Raw genomic sequence first — 16764 nt, 5'->3', positions numbered from 1 at the left:
CGAGCGCCAGGTGGAACCAAGTGGAAACTGGATTTCGTTAAATCGAGAGAGAGTTGCATTTCTATATGCTGTGGTGTCATACATCGCGTTTCCGTTTCGGTCTTTGCTTCTTCTTCTTCTGTAGCTCTTGATAGAGAAAATGGTAATTTATGTTGTTTAAAATTCGAAATTTGCTTGAATTGTTACATCGCGGATCGAATATTCTTCAAATATCTTTGTCACTCGTAGACTTGACTGTGCGACGCATCTTAAAGTCGTTAAGTTCCCGACGAAATTTAATATTCTTCCGCGTTAAATTGATTCTCGTGTAAAGTGGCCATGTGGTCGCCACACAATTTGACTGCTGACAGAAATATTTTACAGAATTTCAGTGTTTGTTAGTTGTGTTAATTTTACTTGTATTTAACAAATGGTCTGTAGGTTGTGATAGTATTCGTAAATCGTGAGACAAAGAATTACACATACACGAATCGTAGCTTAACCTCAAATTTATACGCGACTCCGCGGATCGGAGTTGATGACATGATGTCGTAAAATTTCCGCGACTCTACGGAAATTTGTATATTTGATGATTTATCACTGTATACGCATTTCAATTTTGTTTCCTTGCAGACTTGTAAGCGAAGAAATGGAGGTAGGGCCAAGCACGGCCGTGGTCATGTGAACCCGGTACGCTGCACCAACTGCGCGCGATGCGTCCCAAAGGACAAGGCCATCAAAAAATTCGTAATACGTAATATCGTCGAGGCAGCTGCTGTTCGTGATATTACAGAAGCGAGTTATTATCAATCCTACCAGCTTCCCAAGCTGTATGCCAAGCTTCACTACTGTGTTTCGTGTGCTATTCACTCCAAAGTAGTGAGGAACAGGTCTAAGGCTGACCGCCGCATCAGAACACCACCTGTTCGCAACTTCCCAAGGGTAATTTAAAATAATTCAATGTCAAAAGAACTCAATTTGTTTTTCATTCATCTGTATATACTCTAAACTTGAAACATTTATATCTATATGTATATTTTATGTTCAAGTAAATTTGAAATTTGTAATGTGCTGTAAGATGTTTTGACAATTTAAAAATATTGTACACAAGATTGTGAAATTGAAACTTATACAGCAAAGTACAGAAAACTTAATTGAAAACTATTTAACAATTATGTTAAATTTTTGTTTTTCGTATATTTAATCACAAAATAAAAAATATATGAAAATGTGTTATCTTGTTTTCAGGATTTGCGTCAAGGCCAGCAAAACAGGAAATAATTTTATTATGTAAAAATAATTTTATTATAAATAAAATTGTTGGAAAACTAACATCGCAAAAAAATCTTCATTTGTACAAAATAAAAACCATCAAACTGTAATATATCTTATTATTGTGAAGAAACTACAATATTGGTGTATCACAAATTAAGCTATATTTTGCAATGTGTCAAAAATGAAATGCGCTTACATACAGTAGAACCTCCCAAAACGTATATTTTCCCTTTCATCGTTTTTCCCATCACTAAATACGGTTACCGTTTTGGGTTTGTCGGTCCCAACTGTACAGGTTTTGGGAGGTTCTACTGTATTTGCGATTGTGAACACGACTTACGTTCGTTGCGAGCGCCAAGTGGAGCTACTTATAGCGGCGACATACCAAAGAGTACATATATATACACAAGTTTACCAATACATATAGGGAGCCGCAGTCTAGTATGTTTTAGACGTCTATGGTTTGATTGTTGGACAAAGTGATACTTAACGTCCAGTGCGTAGATAAACGTTTTATTGAGAGAGGGAGAGAGAAGACCGACGTTTTGTTATAATTCGTAATTAACATTTGAGACAGAATTCGCGTGCAATCGTTTCAGCAATCACGTCATCATGGAGCAGGAAGACGTTCTGACGATACTGAAAATTCTTATGATAGGCGAATCTAACGTTGGAAAGTCGAGGTACTTTTAAAAAAAAAAACGTGCAACTCATCGTTCCGCTTTCACGTGTTGATTAATAATAAACAATCTAACCGTGGTTTCGCAGCATACTTCTGAGATTCACCGAGGATGAGTTCTACGACAACATGCAGAGCACGGTCGGGATGGACTACAAGACCAAGCAGATCACCATTGACGGCAATACGGTGAAACTCGCAATTTGGGTACGTTGTTGTCGCCGCACAGTTTTTTTTATTCGCGTAGAAATGATAACGTAATCTTTGTGATATACTGCGCAACTTGTATTTACGAAAGGATCGTTGTTCGTTGTAGGATACCGCCGGTCAAGAACGATTCCGTACTTTGACCCCGAGTTATTACAGAGACGGTCAGGGGGCTATTTTGATGTACGACGTTACGGATCGCAATACCTTTGTGAAATTGGAGACGTGGCTCAACGAATTGAACACGTACTGCAATAAAACAGATATCGTTAAAATGGTAGTGGGAAACAAAATAGATTTGCCGCATAGGGAAGTGAGCACCGAGGAGGGTTTGGAGTTCGCCAGGCGGCATCAGACCTTGTACATCGAGAGCAGCGCGAAAACAGCAGATGGTGTCAAGTGTTGCTTCGAGGAACTTGTACAGAAGGTTAGAACTTCCACTAGCAGCTCTCATAATTTATAATTATTTTTTGTTTTTTATTAATAAAATACATAAAATATTCTGTATAACAGATAATACAGACGCCTGGTCTTTGGGACACTCACTCTTCGCGGTTGTACGACAACGGTACTCTGGGCGCCAGACATCGAATGGGAAGAAGAGGAATGCAGCTGACCAATGACCAGCCACAACAGGAAGCTTATTCAAATTGTTACTGCAGCATGCTATAATGTAATCTGTGATGAACGGTGATAAAGAAGTTTAGTGCTAAACCGTGTGTATTGTATTCAATTCGAGACTTTACACGAGGAGTAAATTCGAAAAGACTACGACATTGCTTCATACGTGCTGCAAATTCAGATTCCCACATAACGTAAACGAAAAACGTGCATGTATTCGCTTATATCTCACGTAAACACACGTACACACACACACACACACATGGACTACCGTTGAAAATTGAATCTCGAGCCTAGCGATGAAACTTACTTCGAATTTTTGTCTTGTAAATATATATAGGAATTGAAAACGTAAAAAAAAACACAAAACTCGATAAACATTTGTACGGACAATAGTCGTTTGCGCTCGGTTCACATCGCGTTTTTGTACGAGTTAGTCGTGGCTCCGGCATTTTTACGGTGTTCTCGATTGTGTTCGTCGTTTTATATTCTGCACAATACGTGCGCTTAACGCATATCGTCTTATTCGAAAATGTGTATTATATTGTAAAAATGTGTATCTAGGAAAATTTATGCTTAGCTATTTTGTCTACATTACGTGCTACTTTGTAGGATCTAAGTCTTTTTTTTTTATTAAAGATATGTACTTTTCGCTGCGGCGAGTATATATATTAAAAGGAAGAGATTTTAAATATAACTTACACATGGTGGTGATATTATATACATAAATTAATGTTACATATAATTTATTCGTTTGTAAATAAACATTTTCTGATATGTACATATGTGGTTCTCAATATAAAAATTTCTATATGTATGTCGTGATACGATCGATTTATAACAACTGCCTAAATATAATTTGTATAACCCACTTCTTCTGACATTTATATCTTCGCGAAAAATATACAATACAAAAGTTTACTTCCACGTGACTCGCACGTGTTAAAAAATGTCAGATCTTTCAGATACAGTAAAAGAGGAACCACTGGATGTAAAATTGACAAAAAAAGGAATGCTGATCTACGGCGAGTGGAGTCGGGAGAAATTAATTAATGTGCTAACGAGCAAACTCACGCGACGTGGCAAACAGGAATTACCCGTGTGCGACGACACGTTGCCTCAAGTGTTGCATTGCATCATCCACAGTGGAATTTACGATGAGCACGTTTTACGTCAGATAGAAATAAGAGGTACGTCAAGATCCATTTTTATCAACACGCGGTCATTATTTACAAAATCAAATTTTAGATATGTCACCGCACAGTATCGTGAAAGCGATGAAATACGGTCTTCTCAGTCTCACGTCCGAAGAACTGAGATATTTTGAAGACTTCGGAGTTGAATTAAAGGACATAGGCGCACAAACATTCAACGACAGATTGATAAGGAAATTGTACGCATCCAGATTATCCGAAGCTCAGTGCCGATCTATTGTCACGTGCGGATTGGCATCCCAGGACAAATGTGTACTATATTGGCTTTTCTTGAGTGGCATTGACGTGCCGAGAATTCTATCGTGGCCAGGGAAAATCACGCCGGCTACATCGACGATAATTGGTTTTCTAAGAAAATTCGGCGTAAGTGAAGACACTCTTCGCCACGTAGAAGAGAACGGTATCGACGACGAAGCCGAAGATATGTTAATCGATCTCGGGTATAACGAATACGAAGAAATGATGGCTACGGAAGCAAGTGAAGCGTTTTGACTAATTTTTATTAAAAAATACACGAAGACACTGTGCTGTAAAAATTAAGTGATCTACACACATTGAAAATAAAATGTGATCCGTAGGAAGTGATATGCGAATGCAGTTTGCTTACATTGAGGTCCGCCTCCTCGGACGAAGAAACAGCTGACACTGCGTCCGACAGTTCTTTGTTAGAGACGAGAATACCTTGTTCGACATTTTTAAAAATACAGTCTGATCTTGCCGCGGGTACTTGCATCTGTCATATAATAAATTCCATAAAATTATTGCGGAAACAAGACACTGAAACTTCGAGAACTTCTCACGATTATTTGAGGTATCTTGAAGTGTTGTTTAAAATCGCAACATTAATTGTTGTTGCGTGAAAGCACGACGTGATATAAATCTAGAGGTGCGATGAATTGTACGTGTATAGACAAAATGTGATGGTGCCACTGACGTGGGCGATAAGCAGAGCTTTGAGATATCAACCGTCAGATCCCACGCATTACGTAGCCCAACAGTTGTTACGTTGGAAGTACGGCAATGTCTCACAAAAGGAAGTACGTGATATTCAAGAATTCGTGGTTTCTGCCACGACAATGACGGAACAAAGACGCGTGGTAAGATACACGTTTATTTTCCTATTCGCAAAATACGACTGTATTCCCATTCTGTTTCAATTAGGAAGAACGTATGCGCAAAGAAGACGCGATTAAACGTCAAAATGCAGAAGCGTTAAAACATATTCCTTGCGACGTGTGCTTAGAGCGACAAAAATTGTATCCTGTTTTAGAACGTTGTTGGAAATGCAGGGGAGTGCTAATGTCACCGCTGCAAGTGAGACACAAATTTTGCAAAGGGAAGCAAATAATTCTTCTACAAAATTCAAGCTAAGTAAGGCAAGAAACGTTTTTCACGCACGCTCTTCATAAAAAATTCGTTTATTTTATATTTGGACTTGTACATTTAGTTTCGCATTAAGTTTATCAGAACAATATATTTCGGTGCAGAAATCGCACAAGAGTATTACGTGGAACGGAATGGAATGAAAAAATGTCCGACGCATCACAATAAAACGATGTTTAACACATTCTGGCAGTGATCAAAGTTGTTCAAAAACTTTCTTTTTTAGTACAAAAAGTACCGAACTTTCTTTTTTTTTTTTAGTCGTTTCTATAATTATATATTACGTACTCGACCAAATATTTTATACTTGGAAATGCACGTACTATATACGATTTATTTACTTTGTAATGTCAGGCAGTCGCATGAACGAATACTAATCCGGTAAAAAAAAAAAAAAAAAAAAAAAAATTAACTTTCCACAGCTCACTTGTATCACTTTTATACGTAATGCACAATAAAATTTATTAAAATTAGTATTAATATGCGCATAAAACATTTATTATTATTATTATAAAGTGAAAATGAATATCTCCTATATCTGTAGTTTTATATTAAAAAAAAAAAAAATTTATTTTTCTACGAAGAAAAATATGCATAGAAGTTTAATTCATGTACACAGAGGAGAAAAACAAATCAAATATATCTTTCTTTGTGTGTACACAGATATTAAACGTATATTATCTATTATAAAATATTACTTGAGAGATAGCTCACTCGTCTCGATCGTGCACGGAACTATATTTCCGTGCACGCAATTGTAAAAACGATTCCTGCAGATGTAATGATTCAGGTACTACTGTGATGAATCAATGATATAAACTATCTGAATATATAAAATTGTTTGAGAAAGCGATAAAAATAAAGGCAGTTATTATGCTAAGAGTTTTTTTACGAAGTTCTCTTTCCAGTTCCACCCCCACTCAACTTTTCTCTGTACGAATAACCGTTTCCGTAATGTTTTTTTTTTGTTTTGTTTTTTGGTGAAAATCTCATGACGGCAAACCTCAATAAAATAGCAACGTATCAAAATATATTTTTGCATCTATCTTGTTTGGTCTATTATCCTGAGCTGCTAACAGAACGGGATTCGAATGGTTACACAGATCGACTTTCGTTTCGCACATTAAGTAAAAACTGGAAGTACAAAGTAGAGTAATAGCTAATCCTGTACTTGTTCTGGACGTTTTGTGTTTCAAAATCTATTGGTTTATCCAATATATTTCATTAAGGGTTTCCATCGAAACCTGGCTGTGGACTCGTGGAAAGGAGTACCTTCCCTCCGATTTAGTCAGCCGCGTGTAGTGCGACGCAATGTAAATGTCTCGCGCAACCGAAGAAAATACTTTTTTTTATACTTTTTAAACAGAGTACACCTGGAGTTTATTAATCTTGGCTCTTTCCTCCTCGGTATCGTCCCGACATATCATAAGCGTATGGGACAAACCGCATGTCACGGCAGTGATATACAAACCCTCTAGGGCCTTCACCTCCATCGGAGTCGTTGATGACTTTCGCATCTCGCCGAAACCCTAGAAAAAAAAAAAAAAACAATCGTATGAAACAAGAATGTTGAAAAAAATGCAAATTCGCTGTTTTGATTCTACAATCTTGATATGTATTCGTTTTTCAAAAATATTGTTACCAGTTCTCCGAATGTAGGACTGGCGCCCCAAGCAATAACAGAGTCATCAGCGGCGACCACGACACTTGTTTGCGAACAACCGACACATCGAATCTCCCAGCCCGATAGATCCTGAATAGGCTTTGGATACATGTTAGCTTCACCGGTGCGCTTGGTCTGGCCAAACATCAGAGCGGTGCCGTGCACGTTGATCGCGATGCTGTACGTGCTGCCGCAGTATACCGCTCGCACGCCACGATTGGGCGGTTCGAGAAACTTGATCAGACGCGGCACCAGCTCGTCGCGTTGCTCGTTGTGACCCAAACGGCCGATCCCACCGAATCCCCAAGAGAACGCGCGGTTCTTGCTGTCAATAGCGACGGTGTGATAGTGACCGCAGCTGAAGTCTGTGATCTCGACGCGATCTAACGGCGTCGCGTGACCGTCCTTACCTCTCTCGACATAGAGGACAATTCGCTTAGGCACTTTTTCGTAATGAAATGCCATCTTTGTGTTCGTAACGAAATATTTGCCGTCGGTGTTGTGACCCAAAGCACCGTATTCGGGACATCCGAAGGAGTGCAGACCACCCTTGATGTCCAGAATCATTGAGAACTCTGCGCCGCATCCCACTTTCACGATCGGCGGTCCGGAATATTTCACTTTGGTGGCGGTCAAAATACATGGGTCATTTTTGCCGACCCCGCACTGGCCAAGTTTATTGTCGCCAGCGGCAAAAACTATGCCGCGACTCGTTAAAAATAAAGTATGATTGCGACCGCACGCTGCTCCTATAACTGTATGCCCCTTTAAGGCTTCGACCTCGGTAGGTTCATCACGACGCTTTTCGTCTCCAACACCCAATTGACCTGTAAAAATGATTGAGCAACAAAACTGGATGATAAATAAATTCAGCAAATCAGTGAGTGCTAAGATCTCACAAATATGTATAATAGTTCCTCTTGAATTGAAAAACTCTTATTTTTCTTTTCCCCGTCGCTACGAAAAAAGGGAAAGTCATAGAATTTGATGGATCTATGTCTGACTCTTTTCTTTTGTCTTTTTCTTCGTTATTGTTTATCTTGAGAGATCGAGAAAATATTCGTTTACCTTTGTCATTTCTACCAAAAGCCAAGCATCTATTGTCCTCGGTAACAATAATGCTGTGGGAGGCAGCAGGACCTGATGCAATTAGACGCACCCTGGCGTTATTCAAATTTTTAAAAGTGTGTGGCGTCCACAAGCTACGTCCTACATTTGCCTTTACCCCCTTAGGTGGTGCTTTGCGACCTGCCATTTCCCAATTTGTAAGGCCACACATGAGCAATGTTCCAGGTTTGCCCCAGCCACCCTGACACCAAACATGGGGGGTTCAGTTATCTTTATTACAAGTGTGTGTATTATCAGATACATTTTCCTATACTTACATTTTGATAACATATGTATATAAATTTTTTCTATAAGTAAATTATAAAAATGTTCAATATATGCACACAATTATAATTTTTATTTTTATAAATATATGTTCTTTCTATATTCTCTCATTCTACCGTATATAGGAATGTCTTATAATTATAATTGTATTAATTAGAAACCGCGAGTTGTTTTGTCAATTCAATGTTAATTCGAGCCGATAAAACTGCGTTTGACAGAAGGCCAACGAACAATACGGGAACAAAGTTTCCGCGTCTCACGGTGAGGAGCGTCCGACGCGGGGGAGGCGTGCCTAATCGCGCGATTTAGCGCCGAGGGGAAAGCGAGAAAGAAATTACCTCCGGAGCCGGTAGTTCGGGCATATTCGCGACATCCGCGAGCGCATCCTCGGCGGCTGCGTCGTCGCCGTCGGCATTCGAACCGGCCTCGGCGTCGTCGACCTCGGAATCGTGCTCGCTCGAAATGTCCTCCTCGTCGTACTCAACCTTGCGCGACTTCGCGCGGTTCTTCGACTTGCTGCCGCCCGTGGTCTTCCGCTTGGTCGACATCGTTATACCGCGCAGCCGTTTTCCGAGAAAATTCGTGCGATCTCGCTCGACGCGAACGTTCGAAATTCAATGCCCGTCTCTCTCGCGGTCTTTTCCGACGGCGTTCACGCTAACGGTCGCCGCGGTGACATTTATCGATGTAATGGCGCTGAGGGAGCCGCCGACAGCAAAATCGACAACAAAAACGCGGCCACCTGGCGCTCAAAAATCATAATAAAACCATGCTCCCGCGATAAGTGTATATATATATATATATATCTACGTACATACATACAAAGCTATTCTGCAGTTTATGATTGTAAATCGCCGGGGGCGCGCTCCGTATTCCGTGCGGCTGGAACACGGCGGAATCGGACCGTTGTCGCACCGACGAGAAGCGGGAATTTTAAACTACTAGAGCATGAATTTTTCGACTTACGACAATTAAACGCGAGTCGTAATTAGCGCCGTCGTCTTTGACAAGAGAAGATTCGAAAAAAAATGACGAAAAACTTCAAAAGCGGCGAATTTGTACAGGCGCGTATTTGTGCTCGAGCGCGCGATGCGCGTCAAGTGCGCATGATACGTTTAGGCTCGCCACGCGCAACAGGTTCCGTTGCGTTATTATACGAACGAGAGGCGGGTATGGCATCACGCACTGTACTATATAGCATTCTCTTACAATTCTCGCAATTTATTAGCAATGCGTCACGTTTATCCGCTCGGATTACGATAATGATCTTCGATGTGATGATTGATGAGTCTTTTCTTTGTTTTTATCAAAATTTCGATTAATATTTTGCAATATTTTGTGGCCAAAGGTCAATGATACACAATAGTTAAGTACATTCAGAAAACGCAGACAGTTGCACAACAATTGAAAGATTATCATTTTTGATTGGATTTTTTGGAACCGTGACAGATTTTGGAGAATAGTTTTATCTCACGAGCGATAATTTCTCAACCGCTGAGCAAATGTTTTTTTTTTTTCTGAACGTAACCGCAATGAAGATTCTTGGCATCGAAGATGTCAGAAAGATTATTATCTCGAGGATGAAGTGAAAATTTTCCATTCCATTGTCTATCGCATATATGTGTATCACAGATAATCTATCGAAGCAGACTGCGATGTACAATGTACCGCAAAAAAAACTTAAATGCCTACAGCACACATTACTTATAAGAAATCTCTACAATCTTCTCTAAGAAAAATATTAGAAATAAACGCACAATATACGAAAGTTTTATTAAGAAAATGTAAAACTATTGTGTCGTCAATTATTTTCTCCAGTTCTCTCGTATAAAAATATAAAACATTACAAAATATTATATATTATGTACACATACACACACACACATGCGTGCGGTTTTTAAATGTTAACAAAACAAGGAGACAAAACGTGACGTGATGACGACACGCGAACTGTTATCAAATCGTGGACTCCACGTGCCGACGCTCTCGCTCGGTCGCGTTTTTTTTTGTTGCGCAGCCAATTTATTGTTTGTGTTTATGCCTATTAATCGTGTTTGCGTTCGTGACGGTGTCTGACTGGTTAGAAGTCTTCGTAATCCCGCCGTCGCCAAATGCCAAACAAAAGCTGTCGAGCAAATAAATAAACTCAATGAGCGATTATTGCAATAGCGATAAGGCAATCACGATAGTTGTTTTATTCATTGTTGCTTGTGTGTATAAACTAATTCGATTGTATATATTTATTTTTTTGCGCACACATACACATAATCTCAGTGTCCCATTCTTTACGTAGAAAAAATAATTTATTGTTGTCGGATTACTTTTGAGACTTCGTCGAAATTGTACAGATGTAAATTAACAATGTCATTGAGTAGATATTTCGTTTTCGCAATATTATTCAGGGAAAATAAAAAGAGTAAATATAAGAGTCTGGAAAGAAAGAGAGCGAGAAGAGAGAGAGAAAGAGAGAGAGAGAGAGAGAGAGAGAGAGAGAGAGAGAGAGAGAGAGAGAGAGAAAGAGAAAGAGAGAGTGGAAGATTATAAATACAACACATATGTATCGCTAAGATTTTATTTTGCTATTTACAATAAAAGAATTCTTACTTCTTTTGTGTTATCAATAATTGCTTACTTTATCAAGAACTGTGTAACTCATGATTATTCATGCTTATTTGTTATCTGCCAAAAATCATGAAAACAAACAACTATTTGTTTGTTGATTATGGATGCCGAATTGCGATAAGGAATCGGAACGGGAAGATACAGTAATCTCTTAAATGGAACATCTCATTTCTTCATAAAAAATTTTATTGCATAAAAACACGTCACATATGATTAATAATAATTAAATATAATATAATAATAATAATCACGTAAATAATACAAGCTTTGCAATTTTCTTACTTGTATGATTATTCCTTTTATTCAGTCTGATTGTGAGATTTCTTCTTATCACTAGAAGTGGGCATCCTGTGAAATTATATGTTATTTTATCAAGATGTGATTTTGGAATTTTACATGTATTTGCTTGTAACATGATTGAACTTACATATTTCATGTACGACAGGAAAATATCGTACACCATTGTCATAGCATTTGTGTAAAGTACTCGATAATGCAAAGGCACAAACAGGAAATTAATGCATTGTGTTGGAGGCCAGAAACAGCAGTCCACCTAATATGAAACACATTTTGAAGATAAATTATTTTTAAAGAGGATTTTTTGTGTGATGATAATTTTTTCTTTTATCTTTTTATAAATTTATATTTTAAAATAAAATAACGATTTAACATATAGTTTTGTGTCATACGTACCTTCCAAGTGTCGGCAAATTTCAACTTGAGCTCGCCGCAGATTTCCTCGATTTTACGACTCTCGAGAATTCCAAGACCAACGAAAAATATCGCCAGACACGTGGGACTCGCGATGGACTGATCGAGAAGCGTTTTCTTGATGACCGATTTGGTGCTTCTACCTGGCAAAACTCTTTCTAGAAGCAAATAGAACCAGTGATGAAACGGGCCTTGGACCAATCCGACGACCGTCATATTCCTAGTTCTCGTGTAATCGTGTCGGAAGTACGCGGAAGCGCCGGAAGTTGTCATCACTTCTTCGTCTTCTTCCGGCGACGCGGCCAGAACGCTGAAGTACTTGTGCGAATAATACTTTTTCCAGTGCTCGCTACGCTGTTGGATCACATCGCCCGCTGCCATCATCAAGCCGCAACTCACGGTATTGGTGACTAACAGATATTTACCTGAACCACACAAGATAAACGTAAAACAATGTATGTCGGATAATAAAGCCGCAAGATCGAGAGAACTCGATTCGCAAAAATTTATAATACGTTACTCACCGAACAATAGTTGACGCAGAAGACCCATATTTATAAAACAGGACAGTATCAAAATAGTTTGCAAATTGAAAAAAAAAATATTTTGTATTTATAAGAGAATTTTTAATTGTTTTCTTCTTCAAATCAAATTATTTTTTTTTCGAGCGGCTCTGCGTTAAGAGCAACGCATTCAAGCGGGATCCGTTCGATCTTTTGTGTACTTTTACTTCTGTCTCTCTAGGATCTCTCTAGAAGTTTTCTTCCTTTTTCTTTAAATATATTGTTATTATTTAATAAAACGGTTTTCCTTGATTCTTCGGTGCTTATGAAGACGAAATGTTGGTTGATTATTGTTGTGTGGCATAACTCTCAAACTGACTCGTTGAAGATCGACGGTCTTCGAGTTCAGTGCTGAACGGACGCCCTAGATGCGCGTTGCTGCAGTACCGATCACCCGAGTTATCATCGTAGGCCGCAAACGTACACTGTTTAGCGGGATCGAGGGCTCGTTAAATATACGGTCGACGACGCGGCAATCAAAAATTCCGCCGAGGTTGCGCAGTGGCAAACTACGCGGCCTTATCTCGCCGATATATATCGCGCATTTCTTCAAAATTTTCTTGTCGGATGTGATATAACAGCTAAGGATGCGCATACAGATTTATCAGAATTTAATCTCACGTATTTGCTAGCTGCTGTTCGATGTATATTAATAGCGCAATAAACTATGACAATAAACTTTGTACACTCCCAAGCTCCCATTTAAACATATCGCTTCGTACAAGAATTAGCAGATTTTATATTCTAGAATAGAATCGACTTTTTGGATGATATAACACATCCGCGAGAAACCTCAGACTTAACGCTAACACGAAATAATATATAAACGCATAGCAGTTGTAAAAGTTCGAAATATAAAATGTTTACTATGACTAAGTACAATTCTTTCTGGCTGTAGAATTGTGAGGAAACTGAAAAATGTGACACATAAAAATGACAAATGTTGCAATAGAATTTTTGAGTTTTTTTATTTTGTAATCAAAATTACACGATTTAATTATTTAGCCGCAACAGCCTTGGGTTTTGGCAGACCTTCCCTAAACCCATTCCTATATAAACATACAGATAATCACATATACAGATTAAAGATGACAAAGCAATGTTTGTTTGAAAAATTAATCTTCTTCTAAATATTTACATTAATTCTTACTGCAGCAATTATAATATTTATTAGAATTAAAATATATATTTGATTACAACTATAACAAAACTTACTTGAATTTACGGCGGACAATTTTCAGGTGCCTCATACGACCAGTACCAGTGGTCTTTCGTCTCTTCGACTTTATTGACCAATTATCTGTAACAATTACACATTAGATCCAATCAATATCATTACTGAAGTAACTATTTATTCAGTAAATAGCTTCAAATAGACACAGAAACCTTCTAATCTACATGTGTTACAACTTACATGATCGCATTTTCTTGGCTGGATAGCCACATTGTGCACATTTTGACTTCTGCAGGTGATATGAACTGCGTCCGCATCTTCTGCATAACGTATGCGTCTTATTACGCCGTTTACCAAAACTCGACGTACCCTTCGTCTGTGAAAATCAAACAAAAATCATGACAAACATAACCTATGACATCCAATTGTATTAACATCGAAAAGTGACCTCAAGTTGACGCGACGAAAAGAAAGTTAATTCATAAATGTGCTCGCAACGTGACAAATGTGCCGCATTAATACTAAGTATAAATTTTTATTTGGTAAAAAATTGCAACACGTTAGCGCATAAAGACTTCGCTTTCTTAACCTGTACACCAATATACTGAACCAGTTGTGCGAGAATCTAATTCTTTTCGCTCGATATTATTCGGTTACGCAGATCTTACAAAAGTTCAGGACATTTTTCCAATGCTCATTAATGCGTTGATTGTTAAGATTGCTACAAAATAAATCGATTTAAATAACACAAACTCATGCGTACCATTTTGACGGGAAAAAGTAATCCACAAAAGAGACGACAGATCTTGTTTCGAATCCGATCGTTCCTTTCGTTCAACTAAATTAGACAATCGGAAAGACGAAACGCGCGTACTCTACAGTTGTTGATCGGAACTACTTGTGATTACGCGAAATTTACTCAGATGGTAAATGTTTTGGTTAGAATATAAATTTTTTTATTAATTATAAATGCAGAGATCTCCTTTGATTTTTAATTACTTTTTTTTTTCATAAAGTTTTATTAATTAAAATAAACCGATACAAAATGTAAATATTTTCGTTTTATTAATTGTACACTTTTTATTAATTTGTACAGATTTTTTAGTTTTTAGAGTGCAGTGTTATCGTATATAAAAAACGAGTCATTAAATTTCTATAAGTCTGTCTGCATCGGTGAGTACCTCACGAGAGTATTGGCTACCAGATTTTACAACGTGATTCGCTCCAACTATGCAATCTTTCAATTCCGTGCCTTCTTCAATAGTGCAACCGTTACACAAGATGCAATTGTGAATGACACATCTGTAATAAAAATTAATGTCTTTGTAAACAAGATATAAAACAAAATCACAAGATACTATATTCGCAGTCACACTTTTTTTGTCGGCGAAGTGTTGTGTATTTAAACGCAAATAACACTCGATCTTCTGAGCTCACCTCTGTTTAATAGTTACATTTTCCATTATCACACTCTGAGATATTCTTGTTTTTGACTCCACAGTGCAGTTAGGTCCTATGTAACTACATTTGAGCGACGTTTTCTCATCGATCAACGTGTTATCGCCTATACGACATTCCTGCACTTGTGTACTGCGCACAGTTGCAGTGTTAGAAACGTCTGGCAGCGGGATCTGTTCATTACTGCCAGCACTCCACAACTCTGATATCTGTTCAGAAAGTTTCTTCGATTAGCAACGTTGTTTTCATTGTACATAAGACAAATGTATCACGCAGTATCAAACCTTGGCATTGGCAAAATGATACGTTGCTACAGTGTTTGCTCTGAGACCAAACTTCTCATTCGTTATGTAAGCGTAACATCGTATTATATCTCCATAATAAGTTTCTTCTAGATCAGTACTGTGATCATTGAAAGCTGACATCTGTCTTACTTGTGTATTCAGAGAGTTTTCCTTCACAAAACGGAATATGTCTTCCTTTACATCTTCTTGCACCATGGAAGTATTTTTATCGTTCACGTTTTTACGTTCAGACATCTGTCTCCTAACTATGTATGGCAAAAATTCACCCTTCAGTGTGCTGAATTTTCTGCAAAATTGATTGCACATATAAACACGTCATTATATAATTATGAAATTTACAACTTTTCTCAATATTATTGTTAAACTATTCTCAATATTATTGATAAAACTTACGTGTTGTAAAGCAAAAAATCCAACACCCATTTTTTGCAAACATACAAATGGGCATCTGCAAATTTACAATGAACAGTAATGCTGGAGTGTCTTATGACAAGTTTCTTGGACATACTGATTGTTGACTCAAAATCAGATGCCGAACCCAAGAAGATCAATCGTCCTTCTGTGTTATTGTCAATGCCGAGTAAATCAATTTCTGACTTATGCTTACTTTTCCGACCTGGTGTTACTAAATCATCTGATGCTCTTAGAACAGGCAACATCACAGCGGTTACACTCGCGTCATGTTTTCTATATAAATCCAAAACGTCCAATATATTGATATTTGTAATCAGATCGCAGGATATCACCAGAAAGTCCGTGTATATTTTATCGTGAATGTATCTAATCGCATCGGCTGTGCCAAGATCTTCGACCTGCGGAATTGCCACAATGTCAATCTTGATCTTCAAGCTTAATTTTTCCAATGACGTAGATACGTCTGATTTTGTCAGTTCCGAAACGACAACAATTGCTTCCTTGAATCCAGAACGTTCGAGAGTCTGCAGAGGATACCAGATCATGGGAACGTTTCCAATCGGTAGCAAACATTTGGGCTGGTCAGCCGTAATCTCCGTCATACGAGACCCTCTTCCTCCGGCAAGCACAATTGCTTGAAATTCGTTGTAATCTACCATTTTTTTTGTAAATCTACAATAAAATAGAAACATATATACAATAACGTACATGAATTGTTAGAAACATGTGATTGTAACACACTTAATTGATAATTATAATTTTTTTTTATATAATACCTGGAGTTTTTTGTGTATTATAACAGAAATGTATCACGATTGTAAAACCACGTGTTTTCTAATGTCGACGACAATTGAGATCGTCTAACTCTTACTCTTCTTCTGGTCTATTCTGTAAATTCGTAACGTATATATCGAAGACAACACATGCTGCGTTATGAATTTTTGAGTAAACCTGCAACAGACTGGAGCAGACCCTGCAAGTTAAATGTCTAAAAAATATATTGCGCAACAATAACGAAAGTTTTGCTTGTCTGGCAGAGTGGCGTTTGATTGACCAATCGGGACAAAAAGAGCAAAGATTTCTGAATCCTGATTGGTCAATCGT

At 38.0% G+C, this 16764-nt stretch overlaps 7 protein-coding genes across 9 annotated transcripts; 3 read left to right on the top strand and 4 right to left on the bottom strand.

Annotated features, from left to right (window-relative positions):
- Positions 1-55: 55 nt before the first annotated feature.
- Positions 56-1311, top strand: LOC109855337 (40S ribosomal protein S26). The gene is made up of 3 exons (XM_020429498.1): positions 56-142; positions 613-921; positions 1228-1311. The coding sequence occupies exons 1-3, from the start codon at positions 140-142 to the stop codon at positions 1258-1260; spliced, it is 345 nt and encodes a 114-aa protein (XP_020285087.1). The 5' UTR covers positions 56-139; the 3' UTR covers positions 1261-1311.
- Positions 1312-1681: 370 nt separating this feature from the next.
- Positions 1682-3353, top strand: LOC109855138 (ras-related protein Rab-18-B-like). Its single transcript, XM_020429014.1, has 4 exons — positions 1682-1937; positions 2023-2140; positions 2250-2567; positions 2654-3353. The coding sequence occupies exons 1-4, from the start codon at positions 1867-1869 to the stop codon at positions 2810-2812; spliced, it is 666 nt and encodes a 221-aa protein (XP_020284603.1). The 5' UTR covers positions 1682-1866; the 3' UTR covers positions 2813-3353.
- A 172-nt stretch (positions 3354-3525) lies between these two features.
- LOC109855513 lies at positions 3526-5743 on the top strand. Of its 3 annotated transcripts, none has more exons than XR_002250302.1 (3): positions 3526-3951; positions 4010-4786; positions 4886-5743. XR_002250302.1 is itself a non-coding variant. In XM_020429846.1 (2 exons), exons 1-2 carry the CDS (start codon positions 3711-3713, stop codon positions 4465-4467), a joined length of 699 nt encoding a protein of 232 aa, XP_020285435.1. In that variant the 5' UTR covers positions 3526-3710; the 3' UTR covers positions 4468-5743. The 3 variants fall into 3 exon arrangements, 1 of the variants encoding a protein (XP_020285435.1); XR_002250301.1 differs by having other exon boundaries at positions 4010-5072; positions 5137-5743; XM_020429846.1 differs by having other exon boundaries at positions 4010-5743.
- LOC109855507 (protein RCC2 homolog) lies at positions 5378-9547 on the bottom strand. Its single transcript, XM_020429833.1, has 4 exons — positions 8752-9547; positions 8090-8330; positions 7001-7848; positions 5378-6887 (listed from the first exon to the last, which is right to left on the bottom strand). Exons 1-4 carry the CDS (start codon positions 8959-8961, stop codon positions 6717-6719), a joined length of 1470 nt encoding a protein of 489 aa, XP_020285422.1. The 5' UTR covers positions 8962-9547; the 3' UTR covers positions 5378-6716.
- Positions 9548-11227: 1680 nt separating this feature from the next.
- On the bottom strand, positions 11228-12746 carry LOC109855349 (mpv17-like protein 2). Its single transcript, XM_020429524.1, has 4 exons — positions 12271-12746; positions 11729-12171; positions 11463-11588; positions 11228-11383 (listed from the first exon to the last, which is right to left on the bottom strand). Exons 1-4 carry the CDS (start codon positions 12296-12298, stop codon positions 11369-11371), a joined length of 612 nt encoding a protein of 203 aa, XP_020285113.1. The 5' UTR covers positions 12299-12746; the 3' UTR covers positions 11228-11368.
- Positions 12747-13252: 506 nt separating this feature from the next.
- On the bottom strand, positions 13253-14332 carry LOC109855332 (60S ribosomal protein L37). Its single transcript, XM_020429484.1, has 4 exons — positions 14247-14332; positions 13724-13859; positions 13525-13609; positions 13253-13358 (listed from the first exon to the last, which is right to left on the bottom strand). Exons 1-4 carry the CDS (start codon positions 14247-14249, stop codon positions 13307-13309), a joined length of 276 nt encoding a protein of 91 aa, XP_020285073.1. The 5' UTR covers positions 14250-14332; the 3' UTR covers positions 13253-13306.
- Positions 14333-14549: 217 nt separating this feature from the next.
- On the bottom strand, positions 14550-16756 carry LOC109855681 (translation initiation factor eIF-2B subunit gamma). Its single transcript, XM_020430180.1, has 5 exons — positions 16437-16756; positions 15640-16332; positions 15226-15532; positions 14921-15150; positions 14550-14785 (listed from the first exon to the last, which is right to left on the bottom strand). Exons 2-5 carry the CDS (start codon positions 16317-16319, stop codon positions 14629-14631), a joined length of 1374 nt encoding a protein of 457 aa, XP_020285769.1. The 5' UTR covers positions 16320-16332; positions 16437-16756; the 3' UTR covers positions 14550-14628.
- Positions 16757-16764: the final 8 nt, after the last annotated feature.

The sequence above is a fragment of the Pseudomyrmex gracilis genome, unplaced genomic scaffold, assembly GCF_002006095.1.
Source record: "Pseudomyrmex gracilis isolate BER0280 unplaced genomic scaffold, ASM200609v1 scaffold_3, whole genome shotgun sequence".
Taxonomy (NCBI): Eukaryota; Metazoa; Arthropoda; class Insecta; order Hymenoptera; family Formicidae; genus Pseudomyrmex; species Pseudomyrmex gracilis.
The sequence above is the reverse complement of the archived record's forward strand: the minus strand, read 5'-3'. Positions and strand labels throughout refer to the sequence as shown.